Source organism: Stigmatopora argus, chromosome 7, assembly GCF_051989625.1.
Source record: "Stigmatopora argus isolate UIUO_Sarg chromosome 7, RoL_Sarg_1.0, whole genome shotgun sequence".
Taxonomy (NCBI): Eukaryota; Metazoa; Chordata; class Actinopteri; order Syngnathiformes; family Syngnathidae; genus Stigmatopora; species Stigmatopora argus.
Genome location: NC_135393.1, coordinates 18,367,523 through 18,387,243, shown reverse-complemented (window position 1 = coordinate 18,387,243; position 19,721 = coordinate 18,367,523). Strand labels below are relative to the sequence as shown.

At 38.7% G+C, this 19,721-nt stretch overlaps 1 protein-coding gene across 2 annotated transcripts in view; it reads right to left on the bottom strand.

Annotated features, from left to right (window-relative positions):
• Positions 1-6,601: 6,601 nt before the first annotated feature.
• arhgap10 (Rho GTPase activating protein 10) overlaps positions 6,602-19,721 on the bottom strand; it is a 42,891-nt gene continuing 29,771 nt past the window's right edge. For both annotated transcript variants that reach the window (XM_077605319.1, XM_077605320.1), the window contains exons 20-24: positions 17,054-17,201; positions 14,329-14,470; positions 10,854-10,916; positions 9,025-9,116; positions 6,602-7,547 (exon numbers count right to left, since the gene is read on the bottom strand). In XM_077605319.1, the coding sequence (XP_077461445.1) occupies positions 7,459-7,547; positions 9,025-9,116; positions 10,854-10,916; positions 14,329-14,470; positions 17,054-17,201 (534 nt within the window). In that variant the 3' untranslated portion in view covers positions 6,602-7,458. The remainder of the gene's footprint in view (positions 7,548-9,024; positions 9,117-10,853; positions 10,917-14,328; positions 14,471-17,053; positions 17,202-19,721) is intronic.

Here is a 19,721-nt window from a genome sequence, read left to right as displayed (position 1 = left end):
GGAGGTAAAGCCATACATTTCCTAGGACGTGCGTGCGTGCGAGCTAGCGTGACGACAGACGTGCTAACAAACGCCGCTCGCGTTGGTAAAAAAAAAAAGAAAAATCCCTTCAAATTGATTTTTTTTTTAATATACGATAAATGGATATATGCCAATAGTTTAGACGTTGCTTTGCAGCATATCTACGGCGGGATGACAAAACGCGCTTGGTCATAGGTCAAAGGTCAAGTGCGATGCGTTCCAAGGGCTACATTTTTATCAAGGTGAGCTCACTTTGAAATTTGAAAAAAAGACGAAAGGGAATTTTAAGGTGATAAGTTGAATGTGGAAATGACAGTAGAGAAAGTGGCAAAATATGACATTTATGGAGCGTTAAATCACATTTTTCCATGGAAAACATCAGGTTTTTATTGCGCAAAAAAATGCTAAAGTTGGAAAAATGATAAAAGTCATACTTAAAAAAAAACTATTTTATGTGATTTCTAATTTTATGAGATTTAGCAAAGGAATTTGAAAATACAGAATTAGAAGACTGGAGTTTAAAAATTGATAAGAATAACATTTTAACCAAATTAATTTGAAAAATATTAGGAAAAAAATCAGATGATTAGAGAAATAATTACTTTAAAAAAGGGGAATTCATATAATTAAAAATTACAATTATTTTATTGTCTGTTTTTTCAACAAAAAAAGCCAATCAAATAGCACATTCATACATTTAAACAATTATTTGGAATTATTTCATGTGTGTGTTGCACACACAAAAAACAATGTTTTTAATTTCACAGTAAGCATTTTAATTCCATGGGAAAAAAAGAAAATTGTCAATTATTTTGAGGAAAAATTACAAAAATATACTATGAATTTATTCTAACAATTTTTCACAAGACACCAATAATTTGCATCAAATTTTAACCCTTCAACTAGATTGAAAAATAGCCATTTTTTCCGCTATTACAACAATCTAACATTAGTGAATAATATAATTTGACCAAAAAAAGGTTAAAAGATAAGAATGTCACTTGAGTTTTGTCTTATTTCCACCTCAAATTATTCTCTTAAACTCCAAACATTGGCTAAGAATGATTTTGTCCTGGTTCAGGGTTCATATTTTCAACCCTGAGACGCCATGAAACAATCGAAACTAATATGCAAACAACTCATCAACTCAGTGTTGCGGGTGTATTAACAAGACAAAATTATTGAGGGAATTTAAAAAAAAAAAAAACACTGGGGCGAGACAACAGCGCAAAATGGCGTCTGGGAATGCTACGCGGCTACGCGAAGCGCTAACATTTGTGCAGCTTGTCCTATTTCACGTCTGCAGCAAAGTCACTTTGTCACTCGACACAGTCCAACTATTAATAAAGCATTTTTAGAAGAGTTGTCTCCAATTTTTGGGGGGCCGCGAGGGGGGTTCCCAGACCGGATTGGACCAGACGCTCCTTTTACGATAAGGTGCTAGATATGTTTGCGATGCTAGGCCAACCGCTAGCTCGACATACTCACATTATCCGAGCATAACTACAAAAATGCTTGTCCAAAGTTGGTCACTTTTTATTTATTTCACTTTTTGGGGCTTTGAAAATACGTCTTTTGGAAAAAAATCATATTTTGTCATCCACTACTCTCAATTCTCATTTAAAAAAATCCTCAACAGATAAAAATATAGTTTTAAACTTATCGCTACAACCTAGCGTAAACAAACAAAATGCAACTTAGTCATTTTCTTCCTGGCTCAAAATAAAAACAACAAAGACTGAAAAAAATGGCGGTTAGCTTAAATAAAAAATCATTTTTTCTGCATTTTAGGTTCCAATTTGCAAAATTTGGACACGCATTCTTTGAGCGGAACGGCAATGACACAAATTGTACAGTCGATTTAACGCAAACTTAATCCGCGGTGCTTGGTGTACAGCGACTAACTAGCTAACAGGCTAACTAGCTAACAGGCTAATGTGAGCTATTGTTACGTTTGGAGCCGATTTTGTACATTTGAGTTGACTTGGCTCAAATGCTGATCATTTTTTTCTCCAAATGTACAAAATATAATACAGTGAGTTGTTGAAAGGACTAGCAACCAATCAGGACGTCCCTCCTCATTTTTTGGGGAATACAGTGGAACCTCCATCGTTTATTGGCCCGAAAGCAGACCATCAAATAATCGTGAAATATGGCCTGCCTGCACAAGAAGCTTAATTTTAGCCTACATTAATCTTTGGGGTTTGAACACTAGATGGAGCTAGCTACTAGCCGCTACTCCATGTTGAAATCAAGGCGGTAAAATGTCGAATTTCAGTATTTTATTTCACATAAACCGATTTAAAAATATATACCTACATCACTAAACACAATGAGAAGTTAGCATGAGCTTTAGCTATGTCGGGAATCCGTATGGGGGTGCTGGAGCCTATCCCAGCTAATTACGGGAGGTACATACAGAATCGGTTGCTAGCCAATTGTAGCCTTAAAAGATAAGAATGGCGGTTTACTATTATTTTTAGATTAAATTTACAAAAAAATAGTTGAAAACATACAATTTTATTTAAAAAGATGCTTTTTTGCTCATGATAAAATACAATTTGGTGTCAAAAGAGGGCCACAATTGGCCCTCAGGCCAGATGTTTGAGACCAATGCTAACAAATCGTTAGGCTAACAGAAAGATCCTTTTTTTAAATGGTTGTGAGCAATCAAACATGAAAAAAAGGCTTTTTACTATTTTGAATATTGTTTAATTTCTTTAAAAAAATGGAGGTTTCACTGTATTAGATTTATTTTTTATTTTTTTTAGCCACAGGCAAGCCCCGCCCCCGCACTCTCATTTCTTTTTTCCTTTGTAAGGAATCGTCTGAAACGGTTGGAAAGTATTTTTGAAAGATTTCTATTTTGATGGAAAACAATATTTAAGTACTTTTGAGTAAAGGGAGCTTTTTTTTGTAAGATAGCGACCGTTTTGATGCCGACGACGTGTTTACAATGTATTTAAGAAACGAGAGAACGAAAAAAGGGAAAATTGTGCCTTTTTTTTCGCACCACATTTACCGTCCAACACTTTATTGTACAGAAAGTCCTTTTTTTTTGTTGGGTTTAGTGGAAAATATTTCCACTTGGAGCCACTTTGTTCACTTTTTTGTTTTTGATGTCGAAATGGGAAGGAGAAATGAATGTAACGGACATCTTGGGACAGACGTCCCGCCTGAATGTGAGGCGGAAGACATTTAAATCTCCTTTTTTGGGGGGTCTCATTTTCTCTTTACTATTGTTCATGTGGCTCAGAATGAGGATATTAAAAGAAAAAGTATTTCATATTTTGTAACAACGTGTCGATGGATGGATTTGTTTTTTGTTTTTTTAGTTGTTATTGTTGAGATAATTTCCTAATTGAAGGCGCTACTGTTGACCACAATAAAATCAACACGTCACTGCATCTTGCCGCGCTTTTCTGATCCTCACAAGGGGTGCCGGAGCCTATCCCAGCTGACTTGGGGCACCCTGAATCGGTGGCTAGCCAATCGCAAAGGAATAGCAATCATAGCTAGGGGCAATTGAGCATACAATTAGCCTAGCATGCATGTTTTTTTGGGATGTGGGAGGAAACCGGAGTACCCGGAGAAAACCCGCACAAGCCCCGAGAGAGTACACAACAAGGAGGACCAAACTGGATTCGAACCCAGGACCCCAGAGCTGTGAGCCCGAGAAACTAACCACTACTCCACTGAACTTCTATTTCATTTTATGATCCGCTCATCCTCACAAGGGGTGCTGGAGCCTATCCCAGCTGACTTGCGGCACCCTGAATCAGTGGCTAGCCAATCGCAAAGGAATAGCAATCATCGCTAGGGGCAATTTAGCATACAATTAGCCTAGCATGCATGATTTTTGGAATGTGGGAGGAAACCGGAGTACCCGGCGAACACCCACACAAGCCCCGAGAGAGTACACAACAAGTAGGACCAAACTACTCCAGAATTCCACCAAGGAGGACCAATCTGGATTCGAACCCAGGTCCCCAGTGCTGCGAGCCCGAGAAGCTTAAACACTACTCCACTGAACTACCCTTTTTTTGGTCTATTTATTCATGTATTTATTTATCCACTTACATATGTATTGCTTTAACAAACAGCCCCATTTCTTTCCAATTGCAAAAAAAATCCCATTTTCAATTTTCTGAAAGCGACTTGTCCCGCAGTTTTAGTTAGAAAATAATAATAATGTGGGACTTTTCTGACTGCAACGCATTTCTACTTTAAAACGGAAGCATTTGGCGGCATGACGGAACAGCGGACGAAAACAAATGGTCTGACAGAGCAGAAGAAAGAAAAAAAATGAAAGGATAGGAAGAGTGAAGCTGGCAATCTGCAAATGCATCTTTTTGCTTTTTGCTTTATTTTCTTTTTTCTATTTTCCCAGCGCCGTCAAATCCAAAAGCCCTCTCCAAATCTCCCCCAGATTTCCACCGGCTTTCACTTGTAGCGCCGCCAGATAAACAGAATCTATTGGACGAGGCCGATTTCACGGCTGCGCCCGCGCACATGGCCATGGCGCCATCGCCGTCTTTGGCCCACTTTCAAAATAAAAGACTCCTTTGCACTGGGATCTTTGTGCTAGTGAGTTAGCGGGGTTGCCGCTAACCCGCTACAAATGCGTTTAATGTACTTTTTAAAGTAGCAAATGGGACTAATTTAGCCATGGCCATGAAGTTGTCATTCTTATTGGGGTAATTTCAGGTAAACGGCGCCGAGTCACGGAGGATACGCCGACACGCCCGCGTTAGCCGCAGCTCGCTTAACCAAAGCCGTGCTTACAAATGCTTCTTGAGATAATACTACGTGACTTAGATGGACTTTTTGGTTTTTGTTGTTGTTGTCAATCGGTTAAAATGGTCACGTTTTTTGCATTTGCTTCAAGAAAGTCAAGTATTTCAGGGCCTTTGACAAAAATAGACATGCTATCATGTGGCGTCCAATCAATCGAATGTGGGACGCCTGGCAGCCATTGAAAGAATCTAATATTTGTGTTTGTACACATACATATATATATATACATGTGTATATGTATGTATGTATATATACACACACACACATACATATATACAGACAAATACACACATATATGCATATAGACATATATATACATATGCATATAGACATATATATATATATATATATATATATACATATGCATATGGACATATATATACATATGCATATAGACATATATATATATATATACATATGCATATAGACATATATACACATATATATACATTTATTTATATATATTTAGATATTTATATCTAAATATATATATATATATATATATATATATATATATATATATATATATATATATATATATATACTTACATACATACATATGCACATATACATGTGTACATATACACACATTCATACATGTATCATACATATATATACATATGCATATAGACACATATATATATATATATATATATATATATATATATATATATATATATATATATATATATATATATATATATATATATATATATATATATATATATACATACATATATATACATACATATGCATACATATACACATATATATACATATACACATATACACATATATATATATATATATATATATATATATATATATATATATATATATATATTTAGATATTTATATATATATATATATGTATGTATGTATATATATACATACATTTGCACATATACATACATATGCACATATACATATGTGTACATATACACACATTCATACATGTAGACAGAGTTTAAAAGTGACTATGGGTAGGAAAGGCAAAAGCCACGGTAGAAATCATCATTGACAGGATTGGAGTGGAAGGTAAGCATACAAAGTAGGAAGGTGTACGTATATGATATGGATGGAAAAGAGGAGGACGAGGACGACGAGGAGGACGACGAGGAGGAGGAAGAAGAGGAGGAGGAGGCGGAGACTTGACAGACAGTCTGGCTGGTGTCGCTGCAATGATTCAGCACAATTTCAGGATGAAGCGCCCTCAGGGTGGATGGTGCCATGGATGGGCGGAGGGGGGGGGGGGGGGGGGGGGCGGCGAGGGGGTGTAAAAAAGAAAAAAAAAATGGCACCCATCTCATTAGCACCAACTAGCTGTCTTATGTAACGGCTCTATGTGTGTGTGTGTGTGTGTAGAGTTACAGTACATACAGTGGAAAGACACACTGGACCGAGGGCTGCCACAAAAGATTTTGCTCCCACAAGTCTGTTCATTTACTAGACATCATCTTATTTACTCTTTGAGATTTCTATGGGCTTGACATTTTAGGCATGGATGAGTTAAAAAGCCAGGAAAAATGATTTAACCACTTCACTATTTGGTTTTGATACATATAAATCAGGTTTGAAATGAATATAACATAAATAAATGTGTAAGAGAAAGATTCCTGAATTTTTTTTTTTAATTTTGAAAAATTAAATATGCAAGTAAGTCAACAAATCAGTATGTATCAAGAGCATGCTATATTATTATTTATTATTAAAAAGTTTTTTTTTTAAATGGTTGGGATGCGTTAATGGTTGTGAATAGAAAATATACTTTTTTTTGTTGCACTTTATCCATTTGACATTTATTTCACCGCAAAAATACGTTTCATTCAATATTGGTCAAGCGGATTCCCCATAAAAGTTGTATAAAAATGAAATCATAACAGCGCCACCAATCCTTTGAAATCATCACTCGTGACATCAAGCCAACATTCATCGTCCAACTACTGCACGCACAACATTATTAAAAAAATACTGCACTTTCTGAGATCATAAAATCATATTTTGGAGGGAGAGGGGAGGTGAATTAAAATATGAAATCAAGACATTGTTTAGCGGGAGTGTCTCTGCCCTGAAAAAACAACAACAACTTGTCCTTTTAAAATAAGAATAAAAAAGAGCAAAAAATAAAAGTCTTGGTTTCAAAAATACGTTTCCTCTTGACGCCAACTTTCAAAATAAAGGCACGATTAAAAAAAAGATGTCTGGGTGGGGAAAAAAAAGCGAGTGAAGTAATAATAAGAGTATAGAAGTGAAAATCTGGAGTTTAAAGTCAGACTTTGGAGACCAAAAAAGCAGATTTTCACGAATTCTGAGCGGCGACTCAAGTGAAAAAAAAAACGGAGATTAAAATGAGAATTCGGAGATTCTCTTCCGTAAAAAGCTGATTTCCCGAAGCCCAAAATTGGCGGAACGATGGCCATACGTACCCGTTTCCGTTCGAGGCTCGACAAGGCACGTCGGTGGGGCGCGATGGGGGTGACGGGTGGGGGGGGTCTCATGGATACCATGTATAAAGTGGGCGGGAGGAGAACCAAAAAACAAAAAGTCAAGTCCGCGGATGGCCAGAACATGAGGTGGGGAAGGTACGAGTCCAAAATGACATTTGTGGTGGTCTTTGGGGGATCTTTGGGGGGGGGGGGGCTACAGCATTTCCACATAGTTCTCAGGGATGAGGCCCCGCTTGCCCTCCAGTTCCCCCTCCAGCCAGCCTGGCTCTCTGGACTGGGTCACTGCAAATTTCCAGGGGGGAGGGGGGCAAGATGACACCAATTAATGGCCAAATGGAGGGATGGAGGGATGACAAAAAATAAAAAAGAAAGAGCAAAGTGAGTTCCAATAACCACTTTTCAATAAAGTTTTTTTTTTATTTGTTTTTTATATTGGTGCGCATTATTTTTATCGCAGCGTCGTCCCTGCAAAATGTTCCAAAATGAATGGGAATGTACCAAATTTAACAGATAAAGAAAAGAAAAATGGTTTTATATATACATATTTTACGATTGATTTTTTCCTACAAATTTTGATATTGACTGGATTTTAGTAAGGATTTGTTTTGGAATACATTTGGGATCATTTTCTGTCTTTTAAAAAAAATATTTAGGGCTATAAATAATCTTCATTTGATTATAAAATAGCAATGGCAGCCAAGGAGTGAAAATCAAAACAACAAAAATGGATTTATAAGGCATGAAATCATTAAATGATTGCAAATACTATAAATGAGTCCTTATGATAAAATTACAGACTAAACGTGTAATAATAATAAATTAAATAAATACTAATTATTACCAAATAATATTAAAATATTTATAATTAATATCAGTAAATGAGTAATAATCCATCAAAAATCCTCGAAATATTATTCATAAATTATAAATAAAAATAAACTTTGAAAATTAAAAAAATACTGATTAATGATAGCATTCCCTGACCTAAACCCCATGTATTTATTTATTTATTTTTAACAATATGCAGTAATCCCTCGAATATCACGGTTAATGGAGACCAAACATGGCAACGATCATTGAAATATCGCAAAGTATGGTCACCCCTATTATTTTTTTTCCTTATTCTTAGTAGCAAGAGTGTCTTCCACTTACAGCGTGGATTTTCACATTTTTATGAACTTTTAAAAAAAATAATACCGTATTTTCATGACTCAATGAAAGACACATTTTAATGTTTTTTCCATATATAAGGCGCACTGGATTATAAGGCGCCCTGTCTATTTTGGAGAACATTTAAGACTTTTAAATGCGCCTTATAGTCGTGAAAATACGGTAATTAAATTTAAAAAAAAATAAATAGTGGAAAAAAATCGCTAAGTAGTGAATACGCGATAACCGAGGGATTACTGTATGTGTATCTCGACTGTATGTAATTTACATTTCTTGGCGACTTTTTCCTCATTGCCTGCCATTGACGGAAAAACAAGTCCAAACCACTTGTTGGCCAGACAGCGAATCAAAAGACGGTTTGACGGCGACGAGCGATTTGGTCAAAGACGGCGCGTGTCCATCATCGACGCCCCGTGAAGACTTCGGGCTAGAGCGCCACAAGCTAATCCTCATTTCCCCAGGGAGCGATTAAGGCGCCACGGACGGAAACGCCCGCCGTTCTCATCTCCTGCTTCGACGGCAAATGGAGACGGCGATCTCCTTTCTCACCCCCGATCCCGCCAATCGGCGATTACCGGAAAACACTTACCGGCATAGAAAATTGCGCCGACTTGGAAGGAGAGCTCCGAGTCGTGCTCGGCCTCGCACGGGTACACCGCCTTGGCTTTCTTGCCCGGGACGCTGAAATAAAAAAAAAAAAAATGGAAGCAATCAGTCGAGCGTCCGCTATTTGCCGGCAGATTGCGGAGCGCTAACCGCGTCATTTGGCGACGATTGCCGGATCGTCGATGATTAAGTTAGCGTAAAACGTCATGGCAAATATCACCTGGTTTTGAAGGTCGAGTAACCATTGATTATATTTGCGACCAGTCGGCTAAATAGCTGATATACACACATGTTTTTCAGACTATAAATTGCACCCGAGTGTAAGTCAGAGTAGCCAAAGAATGAAAAAAATATATACATTGGTACCTCGTCACACGACCGCTCGTCATACAAAATTCTCGTCTTACGACGGAAATTTCGATCGAATAATTCGCCCGTCATGCGATCAAAATTTCGTGATGCGACCAAGCCAGGTCTTTTTTGCATATCTTTCGTGTATAACAATATCTACGAGCACTGAACGATTAATTCAGACGAGTTTTTCCTCCTACGCATCGACCAGGAAACACACATTTTGTATTCACTTGTCTGTTCATTAGCTAATAGCTAATATAGTAATAGCTAATACAGTCATGAGCCTATTTTTCAGGCTATAATTCGCACCGAATGTAAATCACAGTAGCCAAAGAATGCCCAATAAAAGGGCAAAAAATATGTGTAAGCTGCACAAGGCATATTTTTTATTCATTAGAAACAAATGCGAAAGATTACATGTTAGCTAACAGCTAAGAGAGACAGGAGCGTATTTTTCAGGCTATAATTTGCACCCGAATGTAAATCATGCCCAATAAAATGCAAAAAAATATGTGTAAGCTGCATGAGGCAGATTTTAAATCGATTTTTTAAAAGATTACATGTTAGCTAATAGCTAATGGATAATACAGACATGAGCGTATTTTTCAGGCCATAATTCGCACCCTAATGTAAATCATGCCCAATAAAAAGGGGAAAAAAATATGTGTAAGCTGCACGAGGCAGATTTTTAATTTTTCAGAAACAAAGAAGAAACATTACTTGTTCAAATAGGAAATTAGGAAAAAAACAGACCAAGTAGGCTTCTGTTACTGTAACATATTAACCGTTTTTTTTTTTAAAACTATAGCCTAAAAAAAGCTTCTGCCGGTCAGAGAGAGGAAAAAAAACATATCTAAGTCGCAAGCCCAGCCATAGAATGAATAAAGTGTGACTTATAGTCCAGAAAATACGGTAATTCAAAAAGGGCAAAACCCTACCTGTTCTCTGATTTCTGTATTCTTGATTAAAAGTGGCCGTTAACTCGGTAAATTTCCAAAATATAATAAATATAGCTTTACTTTGGAGAGCGACGACATAGTTAAAGTAAAAATAGATTGGACAACCGTCGCCGTCCTTCCTTAAAAAAAAACGTCCAAAATGTCAACCCGCCAGTAAAAAAAAATGTGGAATTTGTTAAATATTCCAATGAAAAAAGCAAAATAAAAACATCAGCCTGTTTTTGCCCGCCCTGGCAAAGCAAAATCTCCGAGCCGACAGCCTCGCCAGGTAGCTCCATCAATATTTCATATTTTTTTCTCGCGGCGGCGCAACGGCAATGTGTAACGAGGGAAGGAGGAGAAATAAAAACAGACTAACAAAAAAAAATGGAAAGCAACAGGCTGGCGGTCAGAGTTTGACTTGGAAATGTTGGCAGGGAAAACACGCGCTGCGTTCGGGTGCCATGAAAAAGGTGCGGAAATGGGAAAATATGGATAAGCGCATCAATATTTCATTTACCTTTCCAGTGGCTTTTCTTTGTCAGGTGTGGAAGAGAACCAGGAAACGGCAGCCATGGATGCTCTGCGGAATTAAAGAGCAAATTTTAATATCGGGGTTGTCGAAAATTATTATTTGGAGAGATATGGGAAAAGTATGGTGGAAAAAAAATGGGGATTCCCTTTGATGGGTTTGCAAAGGCATCACGTGTTATGGACAAGGGACTTCGCAACTTTCAAAAATCACCCAAAAAATGGTAGGCATCGTCAATTGTTAATCAGAAGTTCGGGATCCAGTAAAAAAAAAAAATAGGGTAACTAAAAAGTGATTTTTTTGTTGTTGTTTTAATTCATTGGATCGCTTCAGTGGACGGAAATCAACAGGAAGCGAGCCAGAATTGCACAGGAAGTGGCCCAAAATGAACAGGAAATGACAAAAGGAAAATGAACGTGCGGCCTTTCACGAATGGGCGTAAATGTTCAATCCGTTTGAAGCGGGAGGGATGGCAGTGAATGAACATTGCATACCTGTCAACCTCTGCCGATAACTGCCCTTATAAATGATTATGATTCCCCTTACAAACCCCCAAAAAAACCTTACAAACACCGTACGAGTCGTACGGTGTTTGTAAGGTTTTTTCTCTCCCCTCCGCGAAATGCGTCTAATTTTACATCTATTAAACACATTTTATTACCATTAAACCACTTGTTTTTTATTACTTTGTTGATATATGGCGAATTAAAAGAAATAAAACATTTTTTTCCAATCCAATATCCTGTTTTGGGTGTTTTTTTTCAGTGTTGGAACGAATTAACTTGTTTACAATTCATTTCAATGGGAAACGTTCGCTCGAGTTACGAAAAGCTCAACAAACGATCTCAATCTCGGAACGGATTACGATCGTATGTCGAGGTACCACTGTAATGACAAAATCTTATTTTTTGGTTTATAAGTTGTACTGTGGAAAATGTCAATCCATTCCCTGACCTAGGTATCAATAAATCATTTTTGCATAACCATATTTTGATATCATATTTACTGTACGCCTTCGTTACCAGCCTTATCTGCAATTTTTTTTATTACTCTAACAATATCTTAAAGCGCCTATCAATACAGAATAAACAAATAATCGCTAAACGATGGTAGCTCTAGCACCCCGATGAAAAACGCGCACTTGCCTAAATTTGACTTTTCGTACGACGACGCGGGGGGGAAACGCGCCCCAAATCTCCACCAGCCGCTTCAATTATTCATAACGCGCGCGCTGCAAAAAGCGGCGGACATCTTGTTGTCATGGCGACGGGCGCCAAACTTCCGAGAGCGCCCCGCTGAGGCCGAGCGCTAACGACGTGCCAGTGTGCCGTACATTCAGACCGCCGGACAAGTTGGGCTCTGCTATCGATTGGGGTCCGACCGCTTCCTCCCAATCGATGAGCGAATGTAGACCAACGGCACGGCGCCCCCGTCCGATACGTGGGTGGGTACGTGAAATGTGTTGTCGTCCAATCAGATGATCCGTTTTAACCCTTGGACGGGCCTACAGCACATTTTGGAGAAAATTCAAACCGTCTCAGTGATAAGTTGATTTTTTACCTGCGTATTATTATTAATATTATTTAGCAGTTGATTTTATGTGGGCCGGACCATTTTAGATATAATATTTAGATTTTTTTTTTTTAATAAATTGATTAAAAGAACTGGATTAAAAGCCCTGAATATTCAGTTTTTTATAGATCTAAAACAATGTTTATTTTAGCTTTTTTATGTATTTTTAGATTTTACAAAATGATTTGTGAACTAAAAACAGAAAAAAATGGATTAAAAAATGACAATTATTGATTTAAAAGGGGGGAAAATTAGGAAATGTAATATACATCTATACTCTTCATTTTAATTTGATCCTAAAAACAGAAAGTCGACACTCATCATTTACTTTCTCGGGCCGCACAAAATGATGCGGCGGGCCAGATTTGGCCCCCTGGCCGCCACTTTGACACCTGTGGCTAAATTGTCCTTAGTCATGAGTGTGTGCGTGATTGGTTGTTTTTCTTGTTGTGAGTCTTGTGAGGATAAGTGCTGTGGAAAATGAATGTATAAAATTGAATAAATAATAAATACCATGTTTTCTCGCATACAAGCCGTATTTGTAAGAAAAAAAAACTGAATCAATGGTACGGCTCATATGCGATATGACTCACTATATTCTTTTTCACTAGTAGATGTTGGCAATTTAACATTTACTATTTGTTGGTTATTTTCTGTTTTGCAGTAAAAAAAAACATTACTGGATGAATCAATTCTTTATGATATTGACCCGGATAATGTGCTTTTGATTCAAAAAGTATCTCAGAGATAGCATGTGTGATGATTTTTCTTAAGATTTTCCCTTCAAAGTAACATATTTGTACTGCCTATGAAAACCATGAATATGGGGGTGAAAAATATGAAGCAGGGAGGGGCTTATATGCGACAAATTGTAAAATTCAACAATTTTAAGGCAGTTTTAAGGGTGCGGCTTATATGCGAGTAAATATGGTAAATGAAATAAAACTTTAAAATATATATAAAACAAATAAATAATAAATACATTGAATATCTGCACTTTTTTCCAAAAAATATCGCCGATTAGCGAGAAAAAATTGAGCTCACAAACTCCAAATTTCAGAATTGACGTAATGTAACGTTTAAATCGAGCGACCTGGTTATTGTGTTACTCCTTTTATGAATAAAAACTGACTTTCTAAAATTATAAAATACATCTATAAACTCGTTTCCAATTGAACACGCGAACGCAAAACGCCGAAAAATCACATGACGGGCTATCGGGAAACGCATGGCGGCTAATCTCGGGCGCCAATTCCTCGGGCGAGAATGCGCGGTGGCGGCGGGCGGGCGAGCGAGCGAGCGGGAGGTCTGACGGGGGGTCCGGCCCGGAGGACAAGACAAGCCGGGCGTCCCTCTGCGTTTCATGCCTGCCCCGAGGCCGGCGCTAATACATCACGGCGCGGCAAATTGCTGCCTGGACGCCGCTCCCATAGAGACGCTAATCAAGGGAATTAGAGGAAGAGGATGCGATGCTAGGTTACCTTGCCGGAGGAGAAAGATGGCCCAAAGGCGCCGTCGTAATTCACGCCGCTTTCTGGTCGCGCTGCTCCATAAACGTGGCGGAAACCGTAGTAAATCCTATCTATCGTCGTGGATTAATATGCTGCTGACTGTACACTAAACGCAGAGTTTATAATTTTTTTTTTTGAGGGGTTACCATGTCCTCCTGAAACGTGAACGTTGGCAATATGAAATGGCCAACTACAAAAAATGCTTTTTATTTTATTTTATTTTATATAATTTTGTATTCCAATGGAAAACGTCCGCTCGAGTTACGAGAATCTCGTCACACGAGCTCAGTTCCGGAACGGATTAAGCTCGTATCTCGAGGTACCACTGTATTTTCAGTGGCACGTCATGCGGGTGGGCGGAGTTTGGCGGGGCGACTCACCTGGAGATGCCGGCGGTAAGATGGAGGCGTTCGGCGGTCTCCGGAGGGGTGGTCTCGGACGCCGAGGCGGACGAGGACTGCGACGACACCGATTCGTTGCTGCCCATCGACGTCCCGTCCGCCAGGTTGGAGTCGTCGCAGGCTGAGGGGGCGGGGCAAAAAACAAATTCTTTATCAATGGTCTTGCCCGATAGGTTTTTGGAGGTTATTTTTTTACGGAATTATGCGCCCGGTCCAATCGGAAATCAAGCCAAGTTTTCGGAAAAATAGGGTAAAAAGTTTGAGTTAAAAAAAAAAACAAAAAAAGTATTTTTGTAAATTAAATTACAGTATTTAGGCGCACAAGAGCTGCACCCTTAAAACTGCCTTAAAATCATCAGATTTTACAATTTCTCGCATATAAGCCGCCCCCTGATTAAGGTATTTCTGAGATACTGTATGAATCAAAAGCACATTAGGGTCAATATCATAAGGAATTAATTAATCCAGTAATGGTTGTTTTCTTACTGCAAAACAGAAAATAACCAACAAACAGCAAATGTTACATTGCCGACATCTACCGGAGAGAAAGAGTATAGCAAGTCTTGAATCAGTCATCAATTTTTTTAAGTTACAAATACGGCTTATCTACCAGAAAATACGGTAATTCATTTTTTATGGTGACAGGTGTCCAACTCATTTTGAATGGGAGACCTGGCAGCATTCAAACCATCGCTGCCGACCCCCAAATTGGATTGGACGTCTCTCGCTGTCAGTTATTGATTTACATAGTCACAAAATAATCCATAGGTATAACGTAAAAAATGAAAATCAATGTAATTTTTTCCCTTCATTTTTTCTACATGTTTTATGGTAAAGTGCATGTGTCAATAGCGGCAAATTTTTTGGGGTCATTCGAAGCCGCCGGGGATTAAAAAGTCCCTTTTTTCCAAAACGGACCAAAAGTTCAATTCCCAAAGCGCGATGACATCACAACTGTAAAATACTGTTGAGGTGATTTATTTATTTATGATTTATTTTGAGTCTGTCTTTTGATGACCTGTATCCGACAGCAGGATTAAAACTAAAGCGCTGGCGAAAGCCGCATGGCGGCTGGCCGACAAACCTGGATTGACCTCGGCGACCCGTTCTCGTTAGCGAAAGAAACACCACGTAACCCAGAAACGTGAGAAACGCGTGGCGTGGTGCCCGCACGGACGCAGACTTCGGTTTGATTCCCCTTCATTTTCCTCAAACAAGGATGAGACGACGGAACGCCGTTCGTCTAAATCCATTATCGGCGGCCGCTCGAAAAGATTAAAAAGGATTACGCCGACCGGCCCAGATATTAAAATTTGCCGATGAAAAGATTTGGACGGAAGACCAGGTTAGCGAGGATCCGCCATTGGGTCGTCAAGGCGCTTTTTAAAATGGAAAACTATTTCTATAACTATTTTTTATATCTAACATGTTATGGAAATGCAACGATATGCCTACCCACTTTTTTTTCTTATTCTTTTCCAACATATTACAAAAACAAGCGAGATTTTTCAAATAAAATCCAATTCATAACAGCAAGACTTTTGGAGCATTCAATTCATTTATAGACTGCATTATTGTCTTTTTAGTCTTTTTTAACAGATTCTATTGAGACAGTTTTTCTCCATTATGCTATTGTTGCTTTTAAGTGTTTGTTTTTGGTTTCTGATTTTTTTTAATTAAAAAAGCTCTCCAAAAAATGCGACTTATACTCCAGTGAAACAATTGTGTATTCTTTACAGCCTGCATTATTGTCTTTTTAGTCTTTTTAACAGATTCTATTTAGCCAGTTGTTCTCCATTATGCTAATGTTGCTTTTAAGTATGTTTGTTTTTGGTTTCTTTTAAAAAAAATTAAAAAGCTCTCCAAAAAATGCGACTTATACTCCAGTGAAACAATTGTGTATTCTTAACAGCCTGAATTATTGTCTTTTTAGTCTTTTTAACAGGTTTCTACCAATTGTTCTCCATTTTGCTATTGTTGCTTTTATGTATGTTTGTTTTTGGTTTCTGATTTAATTTTTTTTTTTTTTTTTAAAGCTCTCCCAAAAATGTGACTTATATGCCAGTGAAACAATTGTGTATTATTTTGCTGCCGGGAAAAAAAAGAAGGTAAAACAGGCTTTTTTTCACCCAAATATTCAAACAAGCATGATAGCGTTCTGACGCAATATTCCAAAAATATTGACAATTTTCACCACCGCGCACAGATGTAATCATTCAAATATTATATTCAAGCAAATAAAACTCTCTACAAATCTTATTAATCCAGCTAATAGTTCATCGATTGTGCCTTTAACAAGCGGTTTAAAAAAAAATCTCGATTTGAGCCTCGACTTGGCTCCGCCCACGGCATCCTTCAGCCTCTTGACCCTTGACACGACACCCCCGTAAGTGTGTTCCTGACCAACTTTTTCTTGTAGACAATTGATATAAAAATAGATGCTTTTTGCCCTGCCGGGCCATAAATGACTAAATCCAGACACGGAGGTCATAAACTGGCCAATGGCGTCTTGCGCAAAATCAATGCGTCATCCGGTCAAAGTGGATTGGACGTCTATTACCGTCAATGGCAACATGTTTTTTCTTTTTTATTCTAAACAGCGGCAACTTTTAAAACGATATATATCGATTCTTGGCAAGAGCAGAATTGGTGAACTTTTTGGTCAATAAAGTATGGCGATAAATCAGCGTTTAGGTTTCCTTACCCGTTCGAATGTCCATAACTTGAGGATTGTAGACGGCGAGTGGACGGCTTTGTCGATTCAACTTCTTGGACTGCCTGGTGGGCGCCGAGAAGACCGAAGTGGCCGTGGCGGATGACAGTAGGCACACTTCGGGGGCGTCGGTAAAGATCTGAAAACACAGAAACGCCATTTTAGGATACTTACGGGTCACTTTCTGTAAATTTTTGGATCATTAGCTATTGATTTGGGGGGACATTTGTGGGCGACCTCCTGCGTGTGTTGTTTTCGGCAGATTTTTAGCCATTTTGACATTGCTTTTGGAGCATTTTAAGGTCGTTGTTAACCACAAGGTAAGGCAAAACACCCACTAGCGGGCCGCTTCCAGTACGTGGATTGTATGTTTGACACCGTTGTTGTAACATTAACACATTTTGGATAGTTATAGCCCCGCCCCCCAAAAAAACAACACAATTTGTTGGCGGTCAGCGTGGAAAAAAAAGAAACACTATGCTTTGCTATGTGACTAAAAGTGGTGTCTATTTAAAGGTCTATCTAAATCACGTGTGTCAAAGTGGCGGCCCGGGGGCCAAATCTGGCCCGCCGCATCATTTTGTGTAGCTCGGGAAAGTAAATCATGAGTGCCGACTTTCTGTTTTAGGATCAAATTAAAATGAAGAGTATAGATGTATATTAAATTTCCTGATTTTCCCACTTTTAAATCAATAATTGTAATTTTTTAATCATTTTTTTCTGTCTTTTTAGTTCAAAAATACTAAATCCCTAAAATATATAAAAAAATCTAAAATAAACATTGTTTTAGATCTATAAAAACTGAATAGTCAGGCCCTTTAATCTAGTTCATTTAATCCATTTATATAAAAAAAAATCTAAATATTATATCTAAAATGGTCCGGCCCACATGAAATCGAGTTGACGTTAAAGCGGCCCGCGAACCAACCCCTGTGATTGGCTGGCAGTGTGACACCCTTGATCTAAATGATGTCTAAAATGTCTTTTTCTGTGTCTGTATTCTCACCCTCTTGCTACTGTGACAATGGAATTTCCCAAATACGGGACAAATAAAGTTATCTCATCTAATCTAAAAAGACACTATGCTGTGCTATGAGACTAAAAGTTGTCTATTTAAATGTCTATCTAAACGATGTCCAAAATGTATTTTTCTGTGTCTGTATTCTCACCCTCTTGCTACCGTGACAATGAAATTTCCCAAATACGGGATGAATAAAGTTATCTCATCAAATCTAAATGTCAAAAAATGGTTGCTCATTGCCTTAAAAAAATATAATAATAAAATAATGGCAGCCCCTTGCAATTCCCATTTCCAATAGTCTTGAACACACCATATGGTACCATTTCGGCTCAACCCCCCCCAAACGCCGCAAGCCCGAACATTCTTTTATTTGAATAATGCATGAATCGTCAGGCATATGCGGGAGTGGCGTATCAATAATGATGCCCAATTTGAAAAGCGCCTCCTGGCGGCCCGGGGACGGGAACGCGCTCAACTTAAAGTTTTTCCTCCTCAACTCCTCTTTAGGGGGAAACTGGCCAGGCTCTCTGAAAGAATAACGAATAAAACAAACAGGTTCCGGACTTGGGGAGGGTTTTTGTCCCCGACGGTGTTGACGCCCAGACTTCAGAAGCGGGATGTTTAAAAGACGGGAGAGGTGCGTCGAGGCGAGCCGGAGCCTCGGCGGGAAGATCACAGGGACGACGGCGGGGAAAAAAAAAAAGCGCCGGCGCAAACGCGCGTTGGCATGACGGAGAAAGTTTGTTGGAGCCGGCATAGAGAGAGAGAGAGAGAGAGAGAAGAAAAAAAAGAAGTGAGAAATGTGATATGGCTGAGACTTTGGGCTGGCTAGCTGCCTCTCTCTCTGCGGGCAGATGGAGGTGAATGCAAAAACGGGCCGAGGAGCCCATTGACAGTCGGGCTACGTGGAAAGTTTGGCGCCGGCCGGGGAAAAAAAAAAACCTCCGCACGCCGCCTTTCAAAAGGCCCGGGCCTCGCCGCATTGTAACGAGAGGCGGCGTTAGCGCCGTTAGCCATTTTGGATGATGCGCGGGGCCGATTTATTTAGCGTAGTTTGGCGCAAATAGGTGGATGGGTAGCCAATCGGAGGGTGGCAGCGAATGAACGGCAGCCAATGAGGTCGATGAGTTTATCGGGAGTCGATGCCCAATTAGTTTGAAGTGGGAGTTGGTTTGTGGGTTTTCTGCGGGTGCTCCACTTTCCTATCGCAGCCCAAAAACAGGCATGCTATGCTAAGGGAAGACTCGATTGTTCGGAAATCGTCAAGTCTTCGGGGTGCCGTGATTGGCTGGAAGTCAATTTGGGGTGAATTTCAATCTATCAAAGTTACTAAAATTGGACTTGAATGTATTGATGGTGGTAGTTAGATGATGATTGATCATATATTGAATATTGATTAAATATGTAGAATGGCGTCCTATTGATTTGATCCCATAATCTTGGTTTTTCGATGCAGAACGTCGAAGGAAGAGAAACGGTTTGGATTAGTTTTTTAATCGTCATTAAAATGAGAAAAGACTTTGCCGGGAAATCTACAATGATCCCGTGAATATCGTGGACAAAGGACTTGGACTAAAACTCCCAGTTATCTGTTTTTTTTTTAATTTATATCAAGCGGAGAGGAACTATTTTCACTTT